At 41.0% G+C, this 19,506-nt stretch overlaps 1 protein-coding gene across 3 annotated transcripts in view; it reads left to right on the top strand.

Annotated features, from left to right (window-relative positions):
• The window catches only part of usp20 (ubiquitin specific peptidase 20), a 105,494-nt gene that overhangs the window by 35,374 nt on the left and 50,614 nt on the right, over nucleotides 1-19,506 (top strand). For 2 of the 3 annotated variants that reach the window (XM_067969891.1, XM_067969890.1), the window contains 9 exons: nucleotides 1,207-1,387; nucleotides 2,580-2,706; nucleotides 4,879-5,048; nucleotides 6,239-6,320; nucleotides 7,161-7,269; nucleotides 9,208-9,310; nucleotides 10,030-10,098; nucleotides 10,338-10,530; nucleotides 12,036-16,983. In XM_067969891.1, coding sequence (XP_067825992.1) covers nucleotides 1,207-1,387; nucleotides 2,580-2,706; nucleotides 4,879-5,048; nucleotides 6,239-6,320; nucleotides 7,161-7,269; nucleotides 9,208-9,310; nucleotides 10,030-10,098; nucleotides 10,338-10,495 — 999 coding nt within the window. In that variant the 3' untranslated portion in view covers nucleotides 10,496-10,530; nucleotides 12,036-16,983. Of the gene's footprint in view, nucleotides 1-1,206; nucleotides 1,388-2,579; nucleotides 2,707-4,878; nucleotides 5,049-6,238; nucleotides 6,321-7,160; nucleotides 7,270-9,207; nucleotides 9,311-10,029; nucleotides 10,099-10,337; nucleotides 10,531-12,035; nucleotides 16,984-19,506 lie in introns of those variants that run through there. The other variant, XM_067969892.1, reaches the window with a different exon arrangement.

The raw sequence follows: 19,506 nt of genomic DNA, 5'->3' as shown, positions 1-19,506 counted from the left end.
GTATTATCTGGCTATTTTAATCTCAGCTCCCTCTGAAGGGCCTGTGAAAGAAATTTTAATCTCACTAGTGTAACGGATATGAAGAAATAATAAACTGTATGTGGCAATAGGTAGGAACCAGCGATTATTGTAATTGATTTATTTTTAACTGGATAAATGATTGAATCAACTATCTCCTTGGCTGTTGGGTTAATTTTACATCTTTCTTCTTCCTATTCCTCTCCTCCCGCCACCCCCCTGCCCCCCCCCCCCCCCCACTGCTGCCCCCACTTTTATGTTGTGTGTAGCTCCTCAGGCCTACCTGCACCATTCCTGAGCAGAGAGGGCGTAAAGGCGAGCTGTTTCCATACTGCTGCTCTTTAAACCAACTGGAAGATGTGCAGCACTGGCATGTGTTGACTTGTCATCTAATATCAAGATTTAATAATCCACCCCCCTCCCTTCTCTTGCCAAAGTGCCTCTCTCACATTTGAGTTCTTTTCACCAGATGATCCAGCTTAGATTGGGATATTGTAACCGTTTGGTTCCTATTAACTTGCAATAAACATACAAGCGTACAAAATTGACGGGCAGGAAAAGACCAGCTGATCTGTCAAGCCTGCCCCACATCATGATGGCCGGAGCATCATCCCTTCCCCCCGCAGCCATGTAATCTCTTGGGAGAGGCAAAAAACTGATAGGTTGTGCTATGGATGATGTAGTGGTAACAGCAGTATCCTTATCCAGGACAGGCATTGGAAGGATGGATAATATCATTACCACCATGTACAAAAGGCTAGATTAAGGCTTTTATGTCATGAATGTGGGAAAATATACTATTGTAGTAATTACATTGCTTTATAACAAGTTGTATCCAGTACAATGATTTAATACCAGTAAATTTGCCAGTGGTATTGCCCTCAATCTGTATACAAGGGTTTTTTTGTACACAAGATGACAACAGAGTAGGGGGGAAGACTTCAGATACCCAGTCCACGATGTCATCTGGTGGCCAGATCCTGCAACTACATTGTGATAGTTCACATAGCAAAGTTGAGTGGGAAATGTTGACATAGCAATTTACAATGGGATATGTTGACAGGAAAATATGGCCAAAAGTCATGCCAACAGGAAGTAAGGTTTTTGGATAGGAAATGTACAGTCCATGCAAGATTTGTAATTTTAAGCAGCTAGCTCTAACTTTAAATCTTTCTCTCCCATTTCCAGATTCTTTGCATTCACTTGAAACGCTTTCGACATGAAGTGATGTACTCCTTTAAAGTAAATAGCCACGTGTCTTTCCCACTGGAAGGTCTTGACCTTCGACCCTTTCTTTCCAAGGAGAGCCCATCTCAAATCACAGCCTATGATCTTTTGTCTGTTATCTGTCATCACGGGACTGCAGGCAGTAAGTAAATAAAATGTCATTATTTTAAACAGATTATGAATGGATCACAAAAGAGACTTGTGTTTGGCTAAAACTGTGATAGCACTTTTTTTCCCCAGCCACTGAATTGTTCAAAAATCACAAGTTAGAAAGAAAACTATTGAAAACTGTCCCCCCTCATTTAAACCCAACATTTAAAAGTTCGAAATGATCAATCCATAGCTTTAACTTCTGTCAAAATAGTGTTAAATAAATTGTTACACAAGGTAGCTTGAGTTAAATAGATAACAATGTATGGTGTGTTCCAGGGATGTAGTTTAAGATCTCAGTGAGCTGTCGAGAACAGGGAGCAAAATAGATTCAAAAGAAAGCGGAAAGGTACAATCAACTCATATTAATTTGAAGTCATAATCTGCTGAAAAGAATTTATAATTTATCTGGTAGTTTGAATTAAGCAATTTTAATGAAACAGCACAAGACCCCTATTGCACAATTTCAGTTTGAAATAAGTAACTTGGAATTAAGAGGTGTAGACTCTGTATTCAGGTTTTCAACTTTTTTAGCATTAGGGAACCCATTAGAAAAACGTAGATATATTGATCACTTAACACAGCAGTTGATGCTTTATAGCTGGAGTGTGCAAGCTTTTTTCCTTCATGGACTGCATTGATGCAGACCAGAAAGCCTCAGGGGCCACACGCACACTGTTTAAATCTTACATTCCCATTAGTTTACTGATGATGATTTTTGGTGTTCTGATTTAAGATTTATCCAGCATTGAAGTACCAGCCTTAAGAAGAGCACTTTCCAAACCTCCGGGCCCACAAAATTCAAGCAAGATAAACCAGTGAGTAAGAAATATACAGTCTACTCCTCTTAATTCAAAATTTCTTATATTCAAATTGTTAATTGAGTTTTTTTTTAAGCACTAAATTCCCACTTTGCTTAATTCAAATGATTGGATAATTCTGTAGCCTAAAAAAATGAGTTTGAATTGTCAGGAGTAGACGAAACACACATTCAAGTAAGTTGCCCGGCTTCAAGGGCCATGATTACAAGGGCTCGGAGGCCACAGCTTGGGCACTCCTGCTTTAAAGATTTAAGAAAGGGCGAAACATGTAATCCAATGAAGTCAGAAGTTTGTGATTGGGGCATTTTCAGTTTCTGTTGATTGCGGTGATATAAACTTATACGAAGACCGGTGTTTTTGCAGGTGGCCACTACATAGCATATTGCCAGAATGTAATTAATGGTCAGTGGTACGAGTTCGATGACCAGTATGTCACGGAGGTCCATGAGACAGTTGTACAGAATGCTGAGGCTTATGTACTGTTTTACAGGTGAGGAACACTTGGATGATTATGGCTAAAATGTGAAATAAAAACTGGTGCTCCAGAGACTTTGAGCACATAATGTAGGCTGACACTCCAGTGCAGTACTGAGGGAGTGCTGCACTGTCGGAGGTCCTGTCTTTCGGATGAGGAGACGATGACAACAACAACAACGACTTGCATTTATGTAGCGCCTTTAACGTAGTAAAATGTCTCAAGGTGGTTCACCGGAGCGTAATCAATCAAATTTTGACACCGAGCCAAATGAGATGTTGGGAAAGGTGAGGTAGGTTTTAAGGAGCGTCTTAAAGGAGGAGAGGGAGATAGAGAGGTTTAGGGAGGGAATTCCAGAGCTTTGGGCCTAGGCAGCTGAAGGCACATTAAACAGAGGCCCTATCTGCCCTCTTAGGTGAGCACTGCACTGTCTGAGGTGCCGTCTTTAGGATGAGACTCCGTCTGCCCTCTCAGGTGGACGTAAAAAATCCCAATGGGATTATTTCGAAGAAGAGCAGGCAAGTTTTCCTCAGTGTCCTGGCCAATATTCATCCCTCAACCAACATTACTAAAACAGATTATCTGGTCATTATTGCATTGCTGTTTGTGGGACCTTGCTGTGTGCAAATTAGTTACCGTGTTTCCTACGTTACAACAGTGACTACACTTCAGAAGTACTTCATTGGCTGTAAAGCGCTTTAAGATGTCCTGAGGTCGTGAAAGGCACAATATAAACGCAAGTCTTTCTTTCTTTGTTTATGGAGTCCTGACACTCTGTTTTCTACACTGGTTCCATAAAGTACTTCTCAAAATGGTCCAATTACTGCTCAGCATGAGTTTAAAGTGTCCAGATTTGAATCTTTCAGATTTTATAAGCCCTGGCACTGGGTTTTCTCATGCCACCTGAACAGTATAAAGCTGTATGCAGTTCAGCACCAGGGTTAGGCACTAGGTAGTTGTATCAAGTCACCCGTTGGCATATGAAACTGGATGCATCATGTAACAGTCAGTGTATTGATAGCTTTGCTGATTTTTAACTTAATACTTTAACGCTGCCAATTTTTCTTACTAACCCTTACGTGCCTTTCGCTTAGCACCTTTTAAAAGACTGCCAGAACTTTTAATTTATAAATGCATCCACTGACCGCACTAACTTAAAGGATGCTCATGCAAATATCTTTTCACCAGCATTGGCAAAATGCTGGGAACTATCCCCATGACTTAATTCTTCAATAACAAGGATAAAACTGGTTTTATTTTAACTTGTACTTTCTGCAAATCAAAATTTGGCTTGCTGTCAAAAAAAGGGATGTATAGGCCCCGATATTTACAGAGAGGCGGGGAGGGAGTGGGAGGAGGTCCTGCCGAATTTACCATCGGCTCCTGATTTAAATTTTTGGACTCCATTTCCCGGCTGCAGCCAGATTGAAAGGCTGGCTGGCAGTCGGGTGGGAAGGTCTGCGGCTGCAGGCGGGATGTGGAGAGGAAGGAGGGAGGGAGAGATCGTGGGCCCGGGGGGGGGCGTAGGCGGAGACATAGGTGGGGCCGGTGAAATCGCGGGGAGGTTTACCATTTGCTTGGTGGGCTGGGAGGAAGCTCAAGCAGTGCTGGAAAGGCACTTACCTGTTGGATCCAGCCGTTTTCGCCTCCCTTCAGCTGCTGGGTTTCCCGAGGCCTGGGAAACCAGGCCTGCAGACGTTAAATCTGAAACACAGCTAAAATTTTAGGCAAGCACTATCAAGATGAAGTTGTATACTTCCTGTCAGCATTCTAAATGGTGTCTGCCAGCAGGTATTAAATTAACTTAGTATTAACCCTATTAAGCTTTTCTGTGGCTAAATTATATTTTATGTGCTGCGTATAACATACGTAGTTTGCTTTACATTTACAGATGAACACTTGCTTTATATGTAAGCTGCTTGGCTGTGTAATCCTTTTATTAATTTCGAAACTGATATTCAAAACCTTTTAATAGAAAAGTTCTTTCCTGACTTCCCCAGAGCTCATCTGTTAGCTTTCACTTTTTTTATTGTCCAGCCAAGTAAATCTGTCTCTGGAGTTATCAGAAAGACAGCAAAGTATAAGTAAATGATATTCTTCTGGGGGAGCAGTCATGATTTTAGATTTGAGTTGTGCACCTCTACCATTCTTTTTCTCAGTTACTTTTTTTTTGAATGTATGTTTCAGGAAGAGCAGTGAAGAGGCGGTGCGTGAGAGACAGAAGGTTGTAGCTTTGGCTAACATGAAGGAACCCAGCCTTCTCCAGTTCTACATCTCCAGAGAGTGGCTGAACAAATTCAACACCTTCACAGAGCCAGGGCCAATCACCAACCACACCTTCCTCTGTTTACATGGAGGTCAGCACCCTGGGATAAATGGAAGATCTAGCACCTGCACTGGGGCATCACTAGCCTGGACACTTTTAATTAGACCAAAATTTTTCCCACTTCCCCCCCCCCCCCCCCCCCCCCCCTCGCGCTCCCTCTCTCTCTCATAGAATCTTACAGCACAGAGGAGGCCATTTGGCCCACCGTGCCTGTGCCGGCTCTTTGAAAGAGCTATCCAATTAGTCCCACTCCCCTGCTCTTTTCCCCAGAGCCCTGCAGTTTTCTCCCCCTTCAAGTATTTATCCAATTCCCTTTTGAAAGTTACTATTGAATCTGCTTCCACCACCATTTCAGGCAGTGCATTCCAGATCATAACAACTCGCTGCATTAAAAAAAATGTTCTCCCACTCTCTTTCTCTCACTCTCTGTCTTTTCTTTTTTCTTCTGCCCTCTTTCTGCACATGTCTGTATTCAGAAGGGAGTTCAAGACAGAAATAGAACAAGACTAACGCAAATTCTCAAACCATGGTTCCTTTGAGTGTGGGATCAACCCTTTCAACCCCTTTGGTTGATGTCTTAAACCACAAATAGTTTGCGGTAACTGTGCAATAATTTCACCCCCAAAAGAATTGAATTCCACTCTCAGCATAAGGACTGGCTTGCTATGAATCATCACCAATCCAATTTCTTCCTGGGAGACAAGGAGACAAAACATTTTGATAACTGAACCTCAAATTTATGATTAAGCCCCTCCTTTATTTCATGTGCCAGTTTCTGTGTATATCTCCCAAGTGCAGCTCAGGATTATTTCCAACATAAGTGGGATTTTTATTCTTGTTTCCCTTGGGCGAAACCTCATTCTATCATGGCCTTCATTTTGTTCTCTGCAAGTGGAAGCTTAATGAGGGGACAATTGTACTTTAAAAATCAGGAGTCAGAATTTAGCAACCCTGGAAATGAAGGGAGCCTTCACTCTAGAAACAAGAAATCCTTATAAATAAAGATCAGGTATTCTTAAATTAGAAGTATCTGTGTACGTAAGAGTGCCGGAAAGTTGTAGAGATAAGTTTACTTTCCTAAGACATGTTGTCCAAAACCTGTAAGATGTTCAAAAGTGCTGAATTCTTGCACAGTTTCCATTTTGTGGGTTGCAGATTCAGTGATTTTTGTTTTCTGTTTCCAAAATGACTAGGTAGCAATATATTTTCTTTGTTTTACAGGTATTCCTCCTAATAAGTACCATTACATTGATGATCTGGTGGTGATTTTGCCCCAAAATGTATGGGAATATCTGTACAACAGGTAAGCGTAAAGAAATTCCTGAAAATGGCAGTGGATACTTTTTAAATGCTTGGTTTTAAAGAACTTGTGCATTCCATCAGATGTTCTGGTGATATTTGATTTTTTTTAAAATAGCCAATTTTATCTCTCTGCCAGACCCAGTCTGAATCAATGACTTTCATTGTCAAACAGTACCAATTATATTTTTTGCCTCAACTGTGCTGCTTTGGGGGAGGTTGTGCAAAGGCCATCCACCTCCCCAAATAGGAGAATGTTATAAGTGGTGCTGCCAGCGATTATGCACTCACTTGGAGTATGGTGTTTTTTGGGCATCCTACCTTGGGATGACTATATTGGCCTTGGAGGGAGTCCCGCAACAATTCACCAGGATGATCTCTGGTTTGAAGGGACTCTGCCAAGATGGGAGACTGAATAATCCTGGATTGATTTCCATAGAGATGAGGAGGATATAGTTGATCTGATTGAGGTGTTTAAAATAATGAAAAGAATTGACAGGGTAGACTGGGAATGCAAAACAAGGTTTTTAAAACCAGATCTAAGCTGATCGGAAGAAAATCCTGGAAAAAATTCTGCACACAGTGGGCTGTGCTGATAGGGAATGCACTATCCCAGAAGATCATGAATGTGGATTCAATTAAGGTGCTTAAGAGGGACACATATACTTATTTGGAAAGTAAGGGCATTGAGGGATAAGGAGAAAGGTTGGAGAATTGGGATTAACAAGATACAGTTGCCATTCCTAACAAAGTGATGGAGCAGGCTTAATAATTTTGGTAAACTTCCTGGTCACCTAACAATGTTTCTGTATGTTTCAATATTCTTGTCTTGTGATTGTGGTAGGTTTGGAGGTGGCCCTGCTGTGAACCATTTGTACATCTGTTCCATTTGCCAAGTAGAAATCGAGGCAATTGCTAAAAGGAGGAAAATGGAAGTCGACACTTTTATAAAGGTCAGGGGTCACAGTGCATCATCCTAAAAGGGGAGAGCTAGATTTTTAACTGAATATTATAATTATTAATTGTAGAATTTCTACATAAATGTTACAGAATATTGAAGTGATTTGAGCTCTTACGGTAGAGTAAAATTCCTGTGTATGAGATGCCAATTGCTAGTATTCTTCTAATTGTATAATTGAGAAATATTCCTACCTTTTACACTATCCCACACCCTGTATCATGGAAAGCAGACATTCTACTCCTAGTCTCCTATCAGTCTCACTCTTGAACTAGTGCTGGAGCACAGCCTGGGTTACTTTCTCTGATTCTTCCTTTTCAACCATGGAATATCCCCAGCCAATGGCACAGTAGAGATTAAGAATTTGCAATGAAGGAAATTACAGACGTAAATTCCATGAGTCTGGAAATTGGTACACCAATATGCTATTGGAAAGAACTTCAAACATCAGGATATAGATTGAGTTACAGCGAAGGAAGTACATTTTAGAGTGCACCACTGAACAATAAGAGACCAATCGCAGTGATGCCTTCAAGCTGGCTGTTACTGCAGAGCAGGCTTTCTGTGTTTACTGCAAAACTGATTTCCAGATAAACGTCCTTTGTTCTGCCTTAAAAACTTAACGGCCATGCTGGGAGGATTGAGCACCGTCCTTGAGAAGCCAAATTAGTCGCTTTGTTGGGACTGTGATCTTCACTGAGTCTAAAGGTTGATGGTTTTTACTTTTGCCCAACCGAGCAAAGCTGCAGATGTCATTTCATGGCGTTCAACCAACATTATCTAATTCTAAAGTGTAATTGCCTGGTCTTTGATAGTGTCCAAAACATTGCAATATATATTTAATTAAAGGCAGCTTTAAAGAAAGAATCGTGAAAGTTGCACCAAAGCCTAGACTACCCAACAGAAGCGGGTGTTGCACTCCATTGTACTGCACTTGTATCTTTCAAGAGCAAGAGTAAACAAGTCCTTGGCCAAAATTTCATTGCAAAGGCTCTGTGTTACCGATCCATGGTGGAATAAAAGGACTTGTGTAATTATGGTTGCGTGCTCCTGTTTCGTCTTTCTGACTTTCACAATTTCCTTGCTGGGACTGCCGATTTTCTCACTTAAATATTCATGGCTCCTGAAATCTGCTTGCCTGAATTTATAATGTTAAAGTAGCAAAGTTGGGAAGTAAACCAACAGCAGAACATAAGGTCATAAAGAAGTCACTTGAAATATGGTACACAGAATCAAAGAATAATACAGCACAGAAGGAGGCCATTTGGCCCATGGCGCCTATGCCAGCTCTCTGAAAGAACTACTAATTAGTCCCACTCTCCTGCTCTTTCCCCATAGCCCATAGAATAATGCATGAATTTAACTGGTTAACTTCTCAGTTCATGCTGTGCTAGTCAGGCAGTTGGCTGAGTGAAATGTAAGATTCAGCTGAGAACATAAATCTTCTGGTTCTGCCTTTTTAAAGAGGTCACGCTGGTCTGCATGGTTTCTTATTTTTAAAAACCAAGGGGAGTGTCAGTGCACTGTGCAGTGGAATGCTAAGATGCAGGTTTGCACCAATGTGTTGTTGATATCGGCTGAGCTGTCGAGGCACAGTGGCGACCAGACACCCGCCGCCCCCCCCGGCTTGGCAGGAGCAAAATCACAGGGCATGTTTCCAGACCACTCTTGTGCACCTGGAAGCAGTTGGGTCGAGAATGGTATTGGCTTGGCATCAAGTTGCTTTCTATACTCTTGAATTGGAGAATGGTGCGGGGTGCCTTAGGGAAGAGAAAAGTTAAGTAAAATTATTTAGTTTCTATCAGGATTAAAACACTTGAATTCATGGGCTTCTATAAACCAAGAATCCTCTAAAATGCTATCCTATAGTAGTAAAAAAAAAACAACTCTTTTAACGCCCCTATTCGGCTTCTCTCCATTATTTTCCATCCAGCTAAACAAAGCGTTCCAAGCTGAGGAGTCTCCCAGTGTTATTTACTGCATAAGCATGCAATGGTTCCGTGAGTGGGAAGGTTTCGTTAAAGGCAAGGACAATGGTAAGAAGCAGCGGGTAGGAAATGTTTCCATGAGAAATAAATCAGCGTTTTCTCTGAGCTCCAGTAGTGTGCAATAGGCAGGATTGGATTTAGAATTTAACATGTTTTATCTAGACACATAACTGCTACAAAAAAGTGCCACTGTGCAATTAGGACTGTAATTTTAAAATCAAGAAGGAGTCAACTCAATATTGTGTGTATTCATTGGGAGTCGTGGGAACATAAGAATTGCTAGATGAAAAAGACCAAGGTCCATCAAGTTCGCCTTGTATTATCCTGGTAGTTGCATGAAAGAACAATAATGGAGCTGTTGACAAATCATGGCAATCACTCAAGCAGTCCTCTTATACTGTTTTTATTCTGCACATAAATAGTTCTACAGTCCTGTGTCACTAAATATGTAGAATTATTTATGTTCACAAAAATATTATGAGATTCCTTGATATTTTTTTTCCCTCCTGAGGCGGCAAGGAAAGTTTAGGGTTCCTTAAAGCAAGGGATCAACAGATGGTGGGGTGAAGTTTCCAATAGAATAATCATACGTGGATTCTGGATGGAGTGAACTTGATGGACTGAATGGCCTTTTCTGACTGCGGACTTTGTTCTAGTTGCTTTTACCATATAATCCTCCGGAATTGAGAGAAGCTGAAATTTATGTGGATGGAATCAGCTAAGATAACCAGCCATGAATATGTATGATTTTTTTTTCCTTCTCTCAGAAGCTCCAGGTCCAATAGACAACAGCAAAATTGCAGTGATTAAAAGTGGCCATGTCCAACTTAAACAAGGTATGAACCTGATTAGTTTAGTCTTTATATGGTTGGGTTTTAAGTGTAAAATGTGTCAAAGTAGTTGAACAGGAAACAACTGGCCCAAATAAGTACACTATGGAAAAGGAGGGAATAATGACGCCAATGGCAATTGGGCGGTGGAAACCAGAACTAGTGGCAGACATCCTGCGCAGTTGAATGAGATTCTTTTGCCGAGTTTTTGTTTATCTTGTGGTTTACTTTGATTCTGTTACTAGGTGCAGATTATGGTCAGATTTCCGAGGAGACCTGGAACTACCTATTTACTATCTACAGCGGCGGGCCAGAAATTGCCATGCGGCAGAACGTTGTTCAAGCTGACATGGACAGCCCGCAGGGAGAGCGGAAAATAGAAGCGGAAACTCGAGCCGTGTGACCGCAGAGCTGCCAAAAAATAATATTGGTTAAAAGGTACGTTTGTGTAGGAGGAGGCAAATGTTATTAATTCCTTGCAACGGTGCAAAGATTTTAAAAATGTTAGAAAACTCTTAATCCCAAGCCTGGACCAACTCAATCCCTATTAAATTCCCCCATCTGATTTCGAAGATTGAATTCTTGCCTAATCACTCACTAGAACACACCTGACATTCTGTACCATAAACTCTCGAGCCATCACATGAAAACTCTTTAGCGGACAAGAGATGCTTTTTAAGTCATGGGACCAAAAATCTACACCACTGAAACAGATTTTTCCATTTAGTTGGTAAACCGGTTTAAGGTGTAACTGACGGGCATCATCTGTGTTAAACTTTACTTTTGTCAGAATTCAAATCTAGATTGGAGCTGTTAAGTGTACAATACTGACCTAAGCAGTAAACACAAACTTTAAATCGATTGCAGGTCATTCCTATCATATAAAATTCCTAGTCTGGGTGTGTCATTCTCAAGCGTGTAATGCTGATCCAGTGAGAGAAACCAAATGTGCTAAGTCCTGTTTTGGGATTCAGTATGCAAGTGCAATGTTCATAACTGCCAATTTTCACCCAAGCAGAACTTTATCTCCACTTCATTAAGTATCACTTGTTCTGGTTTAAGGTCCCGGATTTTTGTTGGGAATAGATGGAGGGAAGAGAACATAACCTGCTTTTATTGTAGGCGCCACATCTGTGTTGGTGGTTGGGATGATCACTGGCAAATTATTTTCTATCAAGTAGCAAATAGAAAGAATAAAGGGATGCTGCTAACCAGTGCGTTTGAGTGAAAGTGGGATGCTGAGGCATTGAGCTATGACTTCAACTGGTAAAATTGGTTGGAATGTTTACTGAAAAATTCCCTAATCTTCTGGTCGTCATCTAGTGCTAAATTGGAGCCCAATAATTCTACACATAGAAGGTATAAAGTACAACTATGCACTAATGTCCTGCTTCCTCATGCAAGTTTCTGATCTACAAAATCTATTTGCCTCACCAAATGCAGATTGGGGGAAGAGAAAATGAGAATGCAAGTTATTCCAGGTTGTCCCTACATACCTACACCTGTCGAGCTAGCTACACAGCAGCATTGGCAAAGTCCTGGAAGCTGAACTGCTAGCTGGGAAATGGTGTATGGCATTTACATAGAATTTACAGCACAGAAACAGGCCATTTGGCCCAACAGGTCTGTGGTGATGTTTATGCTCCACACAAGCTGCCTCCCACCCTACTTCATCTAACCTTATCTGCGTATCCTTCTATTTCTTTCTCCCTCATATACTCATTTAGCTTCCCCTTAAAGGCATCTATGCTATTTGCCTAAACTACTCCATGTGGTAGGAAGTTCCACATTCTCACCATTCTCTGGGTAAAGAAGTTTGACAAGAAGGAAAAAAAATACAATTGATGGAAACGTAAAGTAGAGGTGATCAGCGAGGGAATACTGACGCGGTTGTTTAACCAGCGTTAATAATGGGATTAACAAAGGATAAACCTCTTTTTCAGGCTATGTTACTGAACTCAAGGATGTGAACGCTGCAAAGTTTGCACCTGTGATGAATCTACGTGAGCACTTTGTAATTTAACGGTAGAAATTGTCTTTTTAAAAATATTTTATTTCTCCCTGACTAAATGTATGGCTAGAAAAAGAAGTCTGTGGCATTATACATTGTATAGTAGACAGCGCTATGGAAACACTATAATGCTGTACATGCATAAGTCTGACTGTATTTCTTTTAAAGTAGGGTCTACACTTTTGTCTGTCCAATGTGTATCTATAAAACTTAAGTTGTTCTACCAAGCAGATCTGTCATTTATATATCCTACTGCAGTAAAGATTCAAGCCTGTGACGCAGACCTGCGATATCACTACAACACACGCACCGCACAGCTGAAATGATCTTAAACCTGACGGGTTAAATTAAGTCTTCACAAGGAGGCATTTGTAGAGAGAATTTCTCCCAGTCCTTTTGGTTGGCGATTTTACAATGAGAAAATGTAAAGTTGGAAGCAGTGCAGCAGCAACTGACTCTGCTGTCTATGAAATGATGCAAAAATGCTCGTTGAAGTCAGCTACAGAGAAGTATTCCTTTCCCCTTCCATGACCTGAGACCTTAATGAGCTCCATGTGATTCGATGCTTGGAGGTTTGCTACTGAAAAGTGACCCTTTTGGCTTTTCTGTAGGAATAATAGATGAATTTGCCTTTTAAATGTCAGCAAATGTTGCTTCTTTTCGCTGTAGTCTATGCAGCAGGTCTCCTCAGCATACATGCAAATATAATTTTTGTAGCAGTATTCCTGTGCTCATTATTATTCTCCCTTCCTATGCATCATTTCCCAACTTCGGAGTTGGGCAGGCCTTTGAGTGTCACTTTATGACCAGATGTTAGGTTTGTAAAGAGTGTGCAGGTTAGCTTGTTCTGATTTTTTTTTCTTAAAATAAACTTGTGTATGGTCTAAAGGGCCTGGTCAGATGATCCACAGAAGACCAGGAATTCACCATAGCAGGAAGTTTGAGAAAGAACTCATGGTTTTAATTTGTTGTGCCACTGGCACCAGCAGTATGCACTCTTAATTCTGTGCCAAATTTAAATTAGCTTTGAAATCCTGCCTGAGGGAGCAGTTAACAAGAACCACAATACACCGACCCTTTGATTAATCAACAGGAGTGACCGTGTTGGAATGTGCACTAGTCTCGAGGTTAGAATCCAGAATGAGAAGGAGGATCCACACCAGATTAGAGTAATAGAGAACTGCAGTAATCTGTTCTATCCCTACGTACAAAATTGTCGTATGGCTGGAAATAAAGATTGTAAACAATTTTACAACACCAAGTTATAGTCCAGCAATTTTATTTTAAATTCACAAGCTTTCGGAGGCTTCCTCCTTCCTCAGGTGAACGATGTGGAAATCCCACATCGTTCCCAGCTTTAGGCTGATTCTCTCTGCAGACCCAGATCTTTCCATCTTTGTGCCTCCTTCCCTGACAAAAATCAGATCCTGGATCTCAGACAAGTGGAATTTATATCCAGGTAGTTAAGTACAATGTACTAGGTGTCGATGATGAGCACAGAATTTGTTTGTATAACTAGATAGGTGCAGTGTTTTTATTAACAATCTGGAACAGTTGATTTAGATAATGCATTCGTTTGATAATTGGATAAAAGTGTTTTGTACCTTGTACGTTTGTACTTTGCCAATTTGGGATTAGTCGGATGTTGGTGACCGACACTATCCCTGTTCTGCTGTACGAAGGTCTATGTTAGAGGTCAAGAGTTTGTTACCCATTTGTCTGCAGGCTCAAAATGACCTGGAGCACAGGGAGATGAATTTGTTTTCATTTTGTAGAGAAAGATAATGGAGGAAAAAAATGTAAATGTTTGTACAGCAACTATACCAATCAGTCTGTGAATCTGTAAAGAGTAAGAGGATACAAAAGAGGAGAAATTAGGCCTCTGATGAAATGCAATCTTAAACAGATGGTGAGTTGCCTGACCCCGCCTGGGGCCCTTAGTCCGCTGACCCCGCCTGGGGCCCTTAGTCCGCTGACCCCGCCTGGGGCCCTTAGTCCGCTGACCCCGCCTGGGGCCCTTAGTCCGCTGACCCCGCCTGGGGCCCTTAGTCCGCTGACCCCGCCTGGGGCCCTTAGTCCGCTGACCCCGCCTGGGGCCCCTAGTTCACGATATAAATGCCTGAAAGCCTGCAAATGTAGCACCAATCCTAATATGTAGTGGTTGCTTTATTTTTAAAAAATGTAATTGGGTGAATCAAATATTCTTGTCACGGGTGCCACTTTATTTTGTCTCCACACCAGGTTATGTCAATCTTGCTACCAATGTCCAATTGTGAGACATCCTCAACAGTTTAACCTGTGCAAGCTGAATTATTTTACCACAGTTTAATTATCAAATAATTTTTCTTGAGTGACCCTCTGTCTCGCTTCTCGCCACCCACCCCCCGACCCCACAAATAGAAAAAGGACGTGGTCCTGTACTTTCCCTCAAAATAACTTTTTAAAACATATTTGCTTTTGAAAAGAAACATATAAATTGAGTGAAATCTTGTGCTAATGATGCTGTTTAGTTATGTTATCAACCTCCTGCTCAAGTAGCTGGATCCATGAGTTGAAATATTACAGTACCTTGGTGGCATCCCAGTGTTGGGTGTTACTTTAGTTTGTTATATATATAAAACTTTACACATCCATTTTTTGGGGGGTGGGGAGGGGGAGAAAGTTGGAAGTCCACCAAAATTTGCACTTTAAAGACATGTTGATACAAATACTGGTGGATCTCCCCTGGCATTGCTCACAGTAGTTGTTTGCGAGAGACACTGAAGTAAGTGGATAGTGGTGAAGTGTTTTTGATTAGCTGAAATTTTTTGAATCGGAACAGCACAGAGTTTTTTTTAATGCTCCAGACACAGTTTAAAGTGTGAGGCATGCTGTGTGCAAGACTTGTAATACATTGGAATGGTGTAAGTTTGCAAAGTGAGAGAGCTGCCAGTGAACGTGCGACAGAGAGAGTAACTAGTACCGAAGTTTTAACTCAAGCTAATCCATTTTTTGTTCAGGCGTAGATGAGGTACAAGAGCCAAAAGGCTGTTGCGAAACTAAAATAGTGTGACTGCTGGAACCTCCAAGGTTGATTTTTTAAAATTTTTCCAGTGAATCTGTACCTGTGTGGCGGTTTGATGGGGAGTGGGGATGGAAGGGTATTGATGTACACCAGTTGGTGCTGTATTTTAAAATATTCTTTCCCCTTTATAAGAATGTGCTGGAGAAGAGCAGTACCCTAGAGAAATGGTCTTAGTTCTGAAGGGTTATTCTATGAACCTATGAGAGAGAATTTGATATCAACAGTGGGTTGATATTTCTATGATTCTCTAACACAGCACAATATTCACAGCAGTGACATACTTGGTGTATGTACAGTTGGACAGGTATGTCATGTACTTCCAGGCTGGTGTATGCAACCATACCTAGCTTCCAGATTTAACGTGTTCCATGCATGTTTATTAGCCCTGGTCTGTTACAAGATTATATCTACTTCAATGTGAAGTTTCTGAGGAATAATTTCCTTTTTGTTAAGCTCCTTTGTGAAAAGTTCTGTTTTTATTGCAGGTGCATTTAAAAATGTTTGTAAGAAAGAACATTGCGTGCACAAATTATTTTTGTAACTAAACATTTGTTGAAAGCCTCCAGAATTTTTGTTGAAAAGTACTTAAACAATATTGGTTGCTCAGATTTAAAGCATTCACTTTCTGAATCTAATTGAGGTGTACAAAAGAATTCGATACCATTGATTCAGAGAAACTATTTCCTTTGGTGGGGGAATCCAGAACGGAGGAGCACAATCTTAAAATTAGAGCTAGGCCATTCAGGAGTGAAATCAGGAAGCACTTTTTTTACACTAAGGATAATGGCAATTTGGAATTCTCTTTGCCCTCCCTTTCCCCCCCCCCCCCCCCCCAAAAAAAAGACTGTGGATGCTCGGCCAATTGAAATTTTCAGGATGAGATCGATAGAGTTTGTTAGGGTACCATGGGGTATGGAGCAAAGGCAGGTAAATAGAGTTGAGGTACAGATCAGTCATGTTCTGATTGAATGGTGGAAATGGCTCGAGGGGCTGAATGGCCAACTCCTATTCCTCTGTTCCTAATCCCCAATGTGTTTTGCACCAGATCAGACTGGGGAATAGAGAAAGCACCTTCTATCATGAATGAATCTTGCCCCTCAAGCAGCCTGATTTGAGTCGTTTGTGGCATATTGCTACATTTGGAGGATTGCATTGCAAAGCTCCCAGCACCATTCCCAGTAAGGCATCAGTCACTTACCTTGGGAATTAGCAAATATTCCTGGACTTAAGGTTTCCGTTGTCTGTGGAACATGATATATGGAGAGCTAAGATCTAGCCCATGATGTAGAGAATTGTGAGTTGGGTAAATTGGTGGCCTGCAACCAAAATGTTCCCAAATCTCCCTTTTGCTGGATCCCTCCATTAACTAATGGATATTTGTTTTCGTAAAGTTCCCTCTTAATATTTTGAAACTGGTGAAATGTTATTAGAACACGTATAACTGATTTGTCCCAAATACGTTATTGAGGAAAAACATCTAAAAGTCAATGTAAAACTCAAACCTGCTGTAGTTCTGCTCCCTATTGCTAAGGTTTCAATATGATCCAATTTTGCTACTCTAGTTATAAGATGGAATGTGAAACACTTACATTGGCCGGATTGCTGATTCAATGTCATGACGTTTTACTTTGACACGGTTGTAAAGGTGGGATTAATCTGCTGTAATCTTTATCTTGTGTAGCGACTGCGAAATGCACACTTAAATTATTCTCTCAATTATCCACTTAACATGATGGGGTTTCACTATTGCTTCATAAGTAACGCAGATCTGTTAAGTGCATAAGCTATTTAAATAAAGTGGAATAAATGGCATGAATAGTTTTGTTAATTCCTTCTTCATTCCATTGTACAGTTTGAACTATTGTCAGCAAAGTTATGAAGATCATTTTAGATTAGTGATTTTTTTTATATGTATTTTTTAAGAAGAGTTTATGTTTATTGAACTGTCTCAATTTCTCAAGTTCATTAGCAGATATTTTTGATATTCATAAAGATTAGTGCAATCCGTTCAGAACTACTTAACCTGCTATAGGCACATGCTGGTGGAAGAATTAGTTGCATTGTATTAAGTGCATCTATTCTGTTTAACACACAAAGCGAAAAATCTCCCCCCCCCCCCCCCCCCCACCCCACCCCACCACCACCGGCAAAAACCAGGCTCATTTCGATGGAAGCCTGTATCGTGTCACTGTTTACAAAGCTGGAAAAAAAGATTTTAGAAAAATGATCAATGCTTTGTGACTAATCACAGTTTCTTGCACCATACATATAATGAAATGGCTAATGAGCTAGTTTTCACTTGGCAAATACAGAGCTGTTCATCAAAATGCTGCTTTCCTATACTCATAATTCATTAACCACAAAGAACAGAAGAATTTGTGGAATGAGAAAAAGATTTGTCCATCAATACATGGCAAAGACTGCTCTGCATGAATGCCCAATTCAGTATTTTATACACTCTCCTACATTGTAGTGCCATCGAACCGAACATAATGTTTTTGTACTACAGCATACTTTACATATATTCAAGTGTTCTAATCAAATATATTTATGGAAATACACTTGATGCTTCAGTTGCTGAAATCATAAGTCTGTCTTTGGAAATGTAATTGGTGTAACTTATGACTGGATCAGGATGTTCTAGTTACAGAAGGGCACCCTCTTAAGCTAATGAGAGATTTGAAACTCTGATAGTCACACCTGACTATTGCAGAATCGTGGGGGGTAATTTTAGCACCCAAGAACAGGTGGGCTGAGGGCAGGTGGGTAGTAAAAATTGTTGATTTCTTCAGCGGGACCGCAGCCCGGCTCCAACCCGCCCACTTCTGGGTTTAACCCAGGCATGTTAGGATGCATGCGCACAACAGAAACCCAGAAGTCCCGTCCCCACTTTAAGGCGGCGGGCTGATACTTAAAGGGGTAATGTACCTCATTGCAATAGTTGAGGCACTTAATTTTTTGTGTATTATTAATGTAAAACAAATTTAACCTTGTGTGTTTGGGTTTCCTATCACTTCGGATTCACATCAAGCAGAAGGGAAGGGCCAATTCCATGAGATGAGTGCCTTTATAGTGCTGCTCATGGGCCAGAATGAGCAGGAGTGCCTGGCGTGAGAGGACCCCCGCGATCGGCCGACCCCCAACCCCAACCCCCCGAATTCTTCCACAGCCCACAATCTCTCTCTCCCTCCTTCTCCTCTCTCCGATTTGAGGTTCATTTCCCTCCCGACAGGCAGCCAGCTTCTCAATCTGGCTGCCTAGCAAGTGGGAAACCCGGAAGCACAAATACTTACCTTCAATTGAGTTGCGACCGCAGAATGCGACGCACACACTTGACTCCCGGGCTCCCCACACGAATGTCTATGCACGCGCTGGGTTCCTGGCTCCAAGCTAAAACCATGCCCATGGCATCTGTCAAAGAAATTTACACGGTGTGGGGGCAGTTCATCGCATTCAGTGTTTAGCTTCCCTGATGACCTTTCTGAAGCTACTGGAAAGGCAACAGGGTTTTCTAAATAAGTTTGTGTGGAGGTTCCCACCATATTGACACATAACTGGTCTGTACATGCCAATTTTGAGCAATACTGAATGTTTCCACGGGTTAATAATGAGCATTCTGTTCAGGTTTGCCTTTCCTTTTTTGAGGGGTTGTAATAGAAAGTGACTCATTCAGAGTTTGTACTTTGATTTCTGTCAAAATGGAAGTGTTTCCTTATAACAAACAGGCCAGTCTCCCACTCTTTTTCATATGACATTGGCCTATCTTTGATTTAAGTGAGTCAATCTTAAAATCAGAGCCTTAGGCATCCTGGCATTTGAATCCAGCTGCCACATCTTGGGCATGAGATTGGCGAAGAGGGTGACTAGTCGTTTGTACCGTCAACTGGTAGATCATCATGTAGCGCAGCCTGTTTGTACCTTGGATTGCCCAGTTGCCCATGCCCCCACACTAATGAGGGTGCCCTGGTGTGGAAGAGAGAAACTTGAATCTTTGAACAAAATAAAGACTTTTAAAAATAGTTTCTGTTTCTGAATTTGATTTTGGGGAAGAGGGAAATCATCACATCCTTTTTTTATATTATTGATTCCGATAATCTCCTTCAAATTTCTTGCCGGGTGAAAGCTAAATCACACCTGAATACTTTGCTTGCCCTTCATTGATTTCTTAAAACCATTTTCAGATTGTGGATGTTAATATTTTAATTCCAAAAAAAAAACAAATGAACCTGCTCGTACGTGTGATGTATATTGTGATCCTGCTATGATGATGATACTTGGAATCCTTTTCAAATCAAGAATCTGCTTGATCCCAAGATCTGACTGTTTAGCCAAGATGATT

This window comes from Heptranchias perlo, chromosome 31, assembly GCF_035084215.1.
Source record: "Heptranchias perlo isolate sHepPer1 chromosome 31, sHepPer1.hap1, whole genome shotgun sequence".
Lineage (NCBI taxonomy): Eukaryota > Metazoa > Chordata > Chondrichthyes > Hexanchiformes > Hexanchidae > Heptranchias > Heptranchias perlo.
Note: the sequence above shows the minus strand (reverse complement) of the source record. Positions and strands in the feature narration are given on the sequence as shown.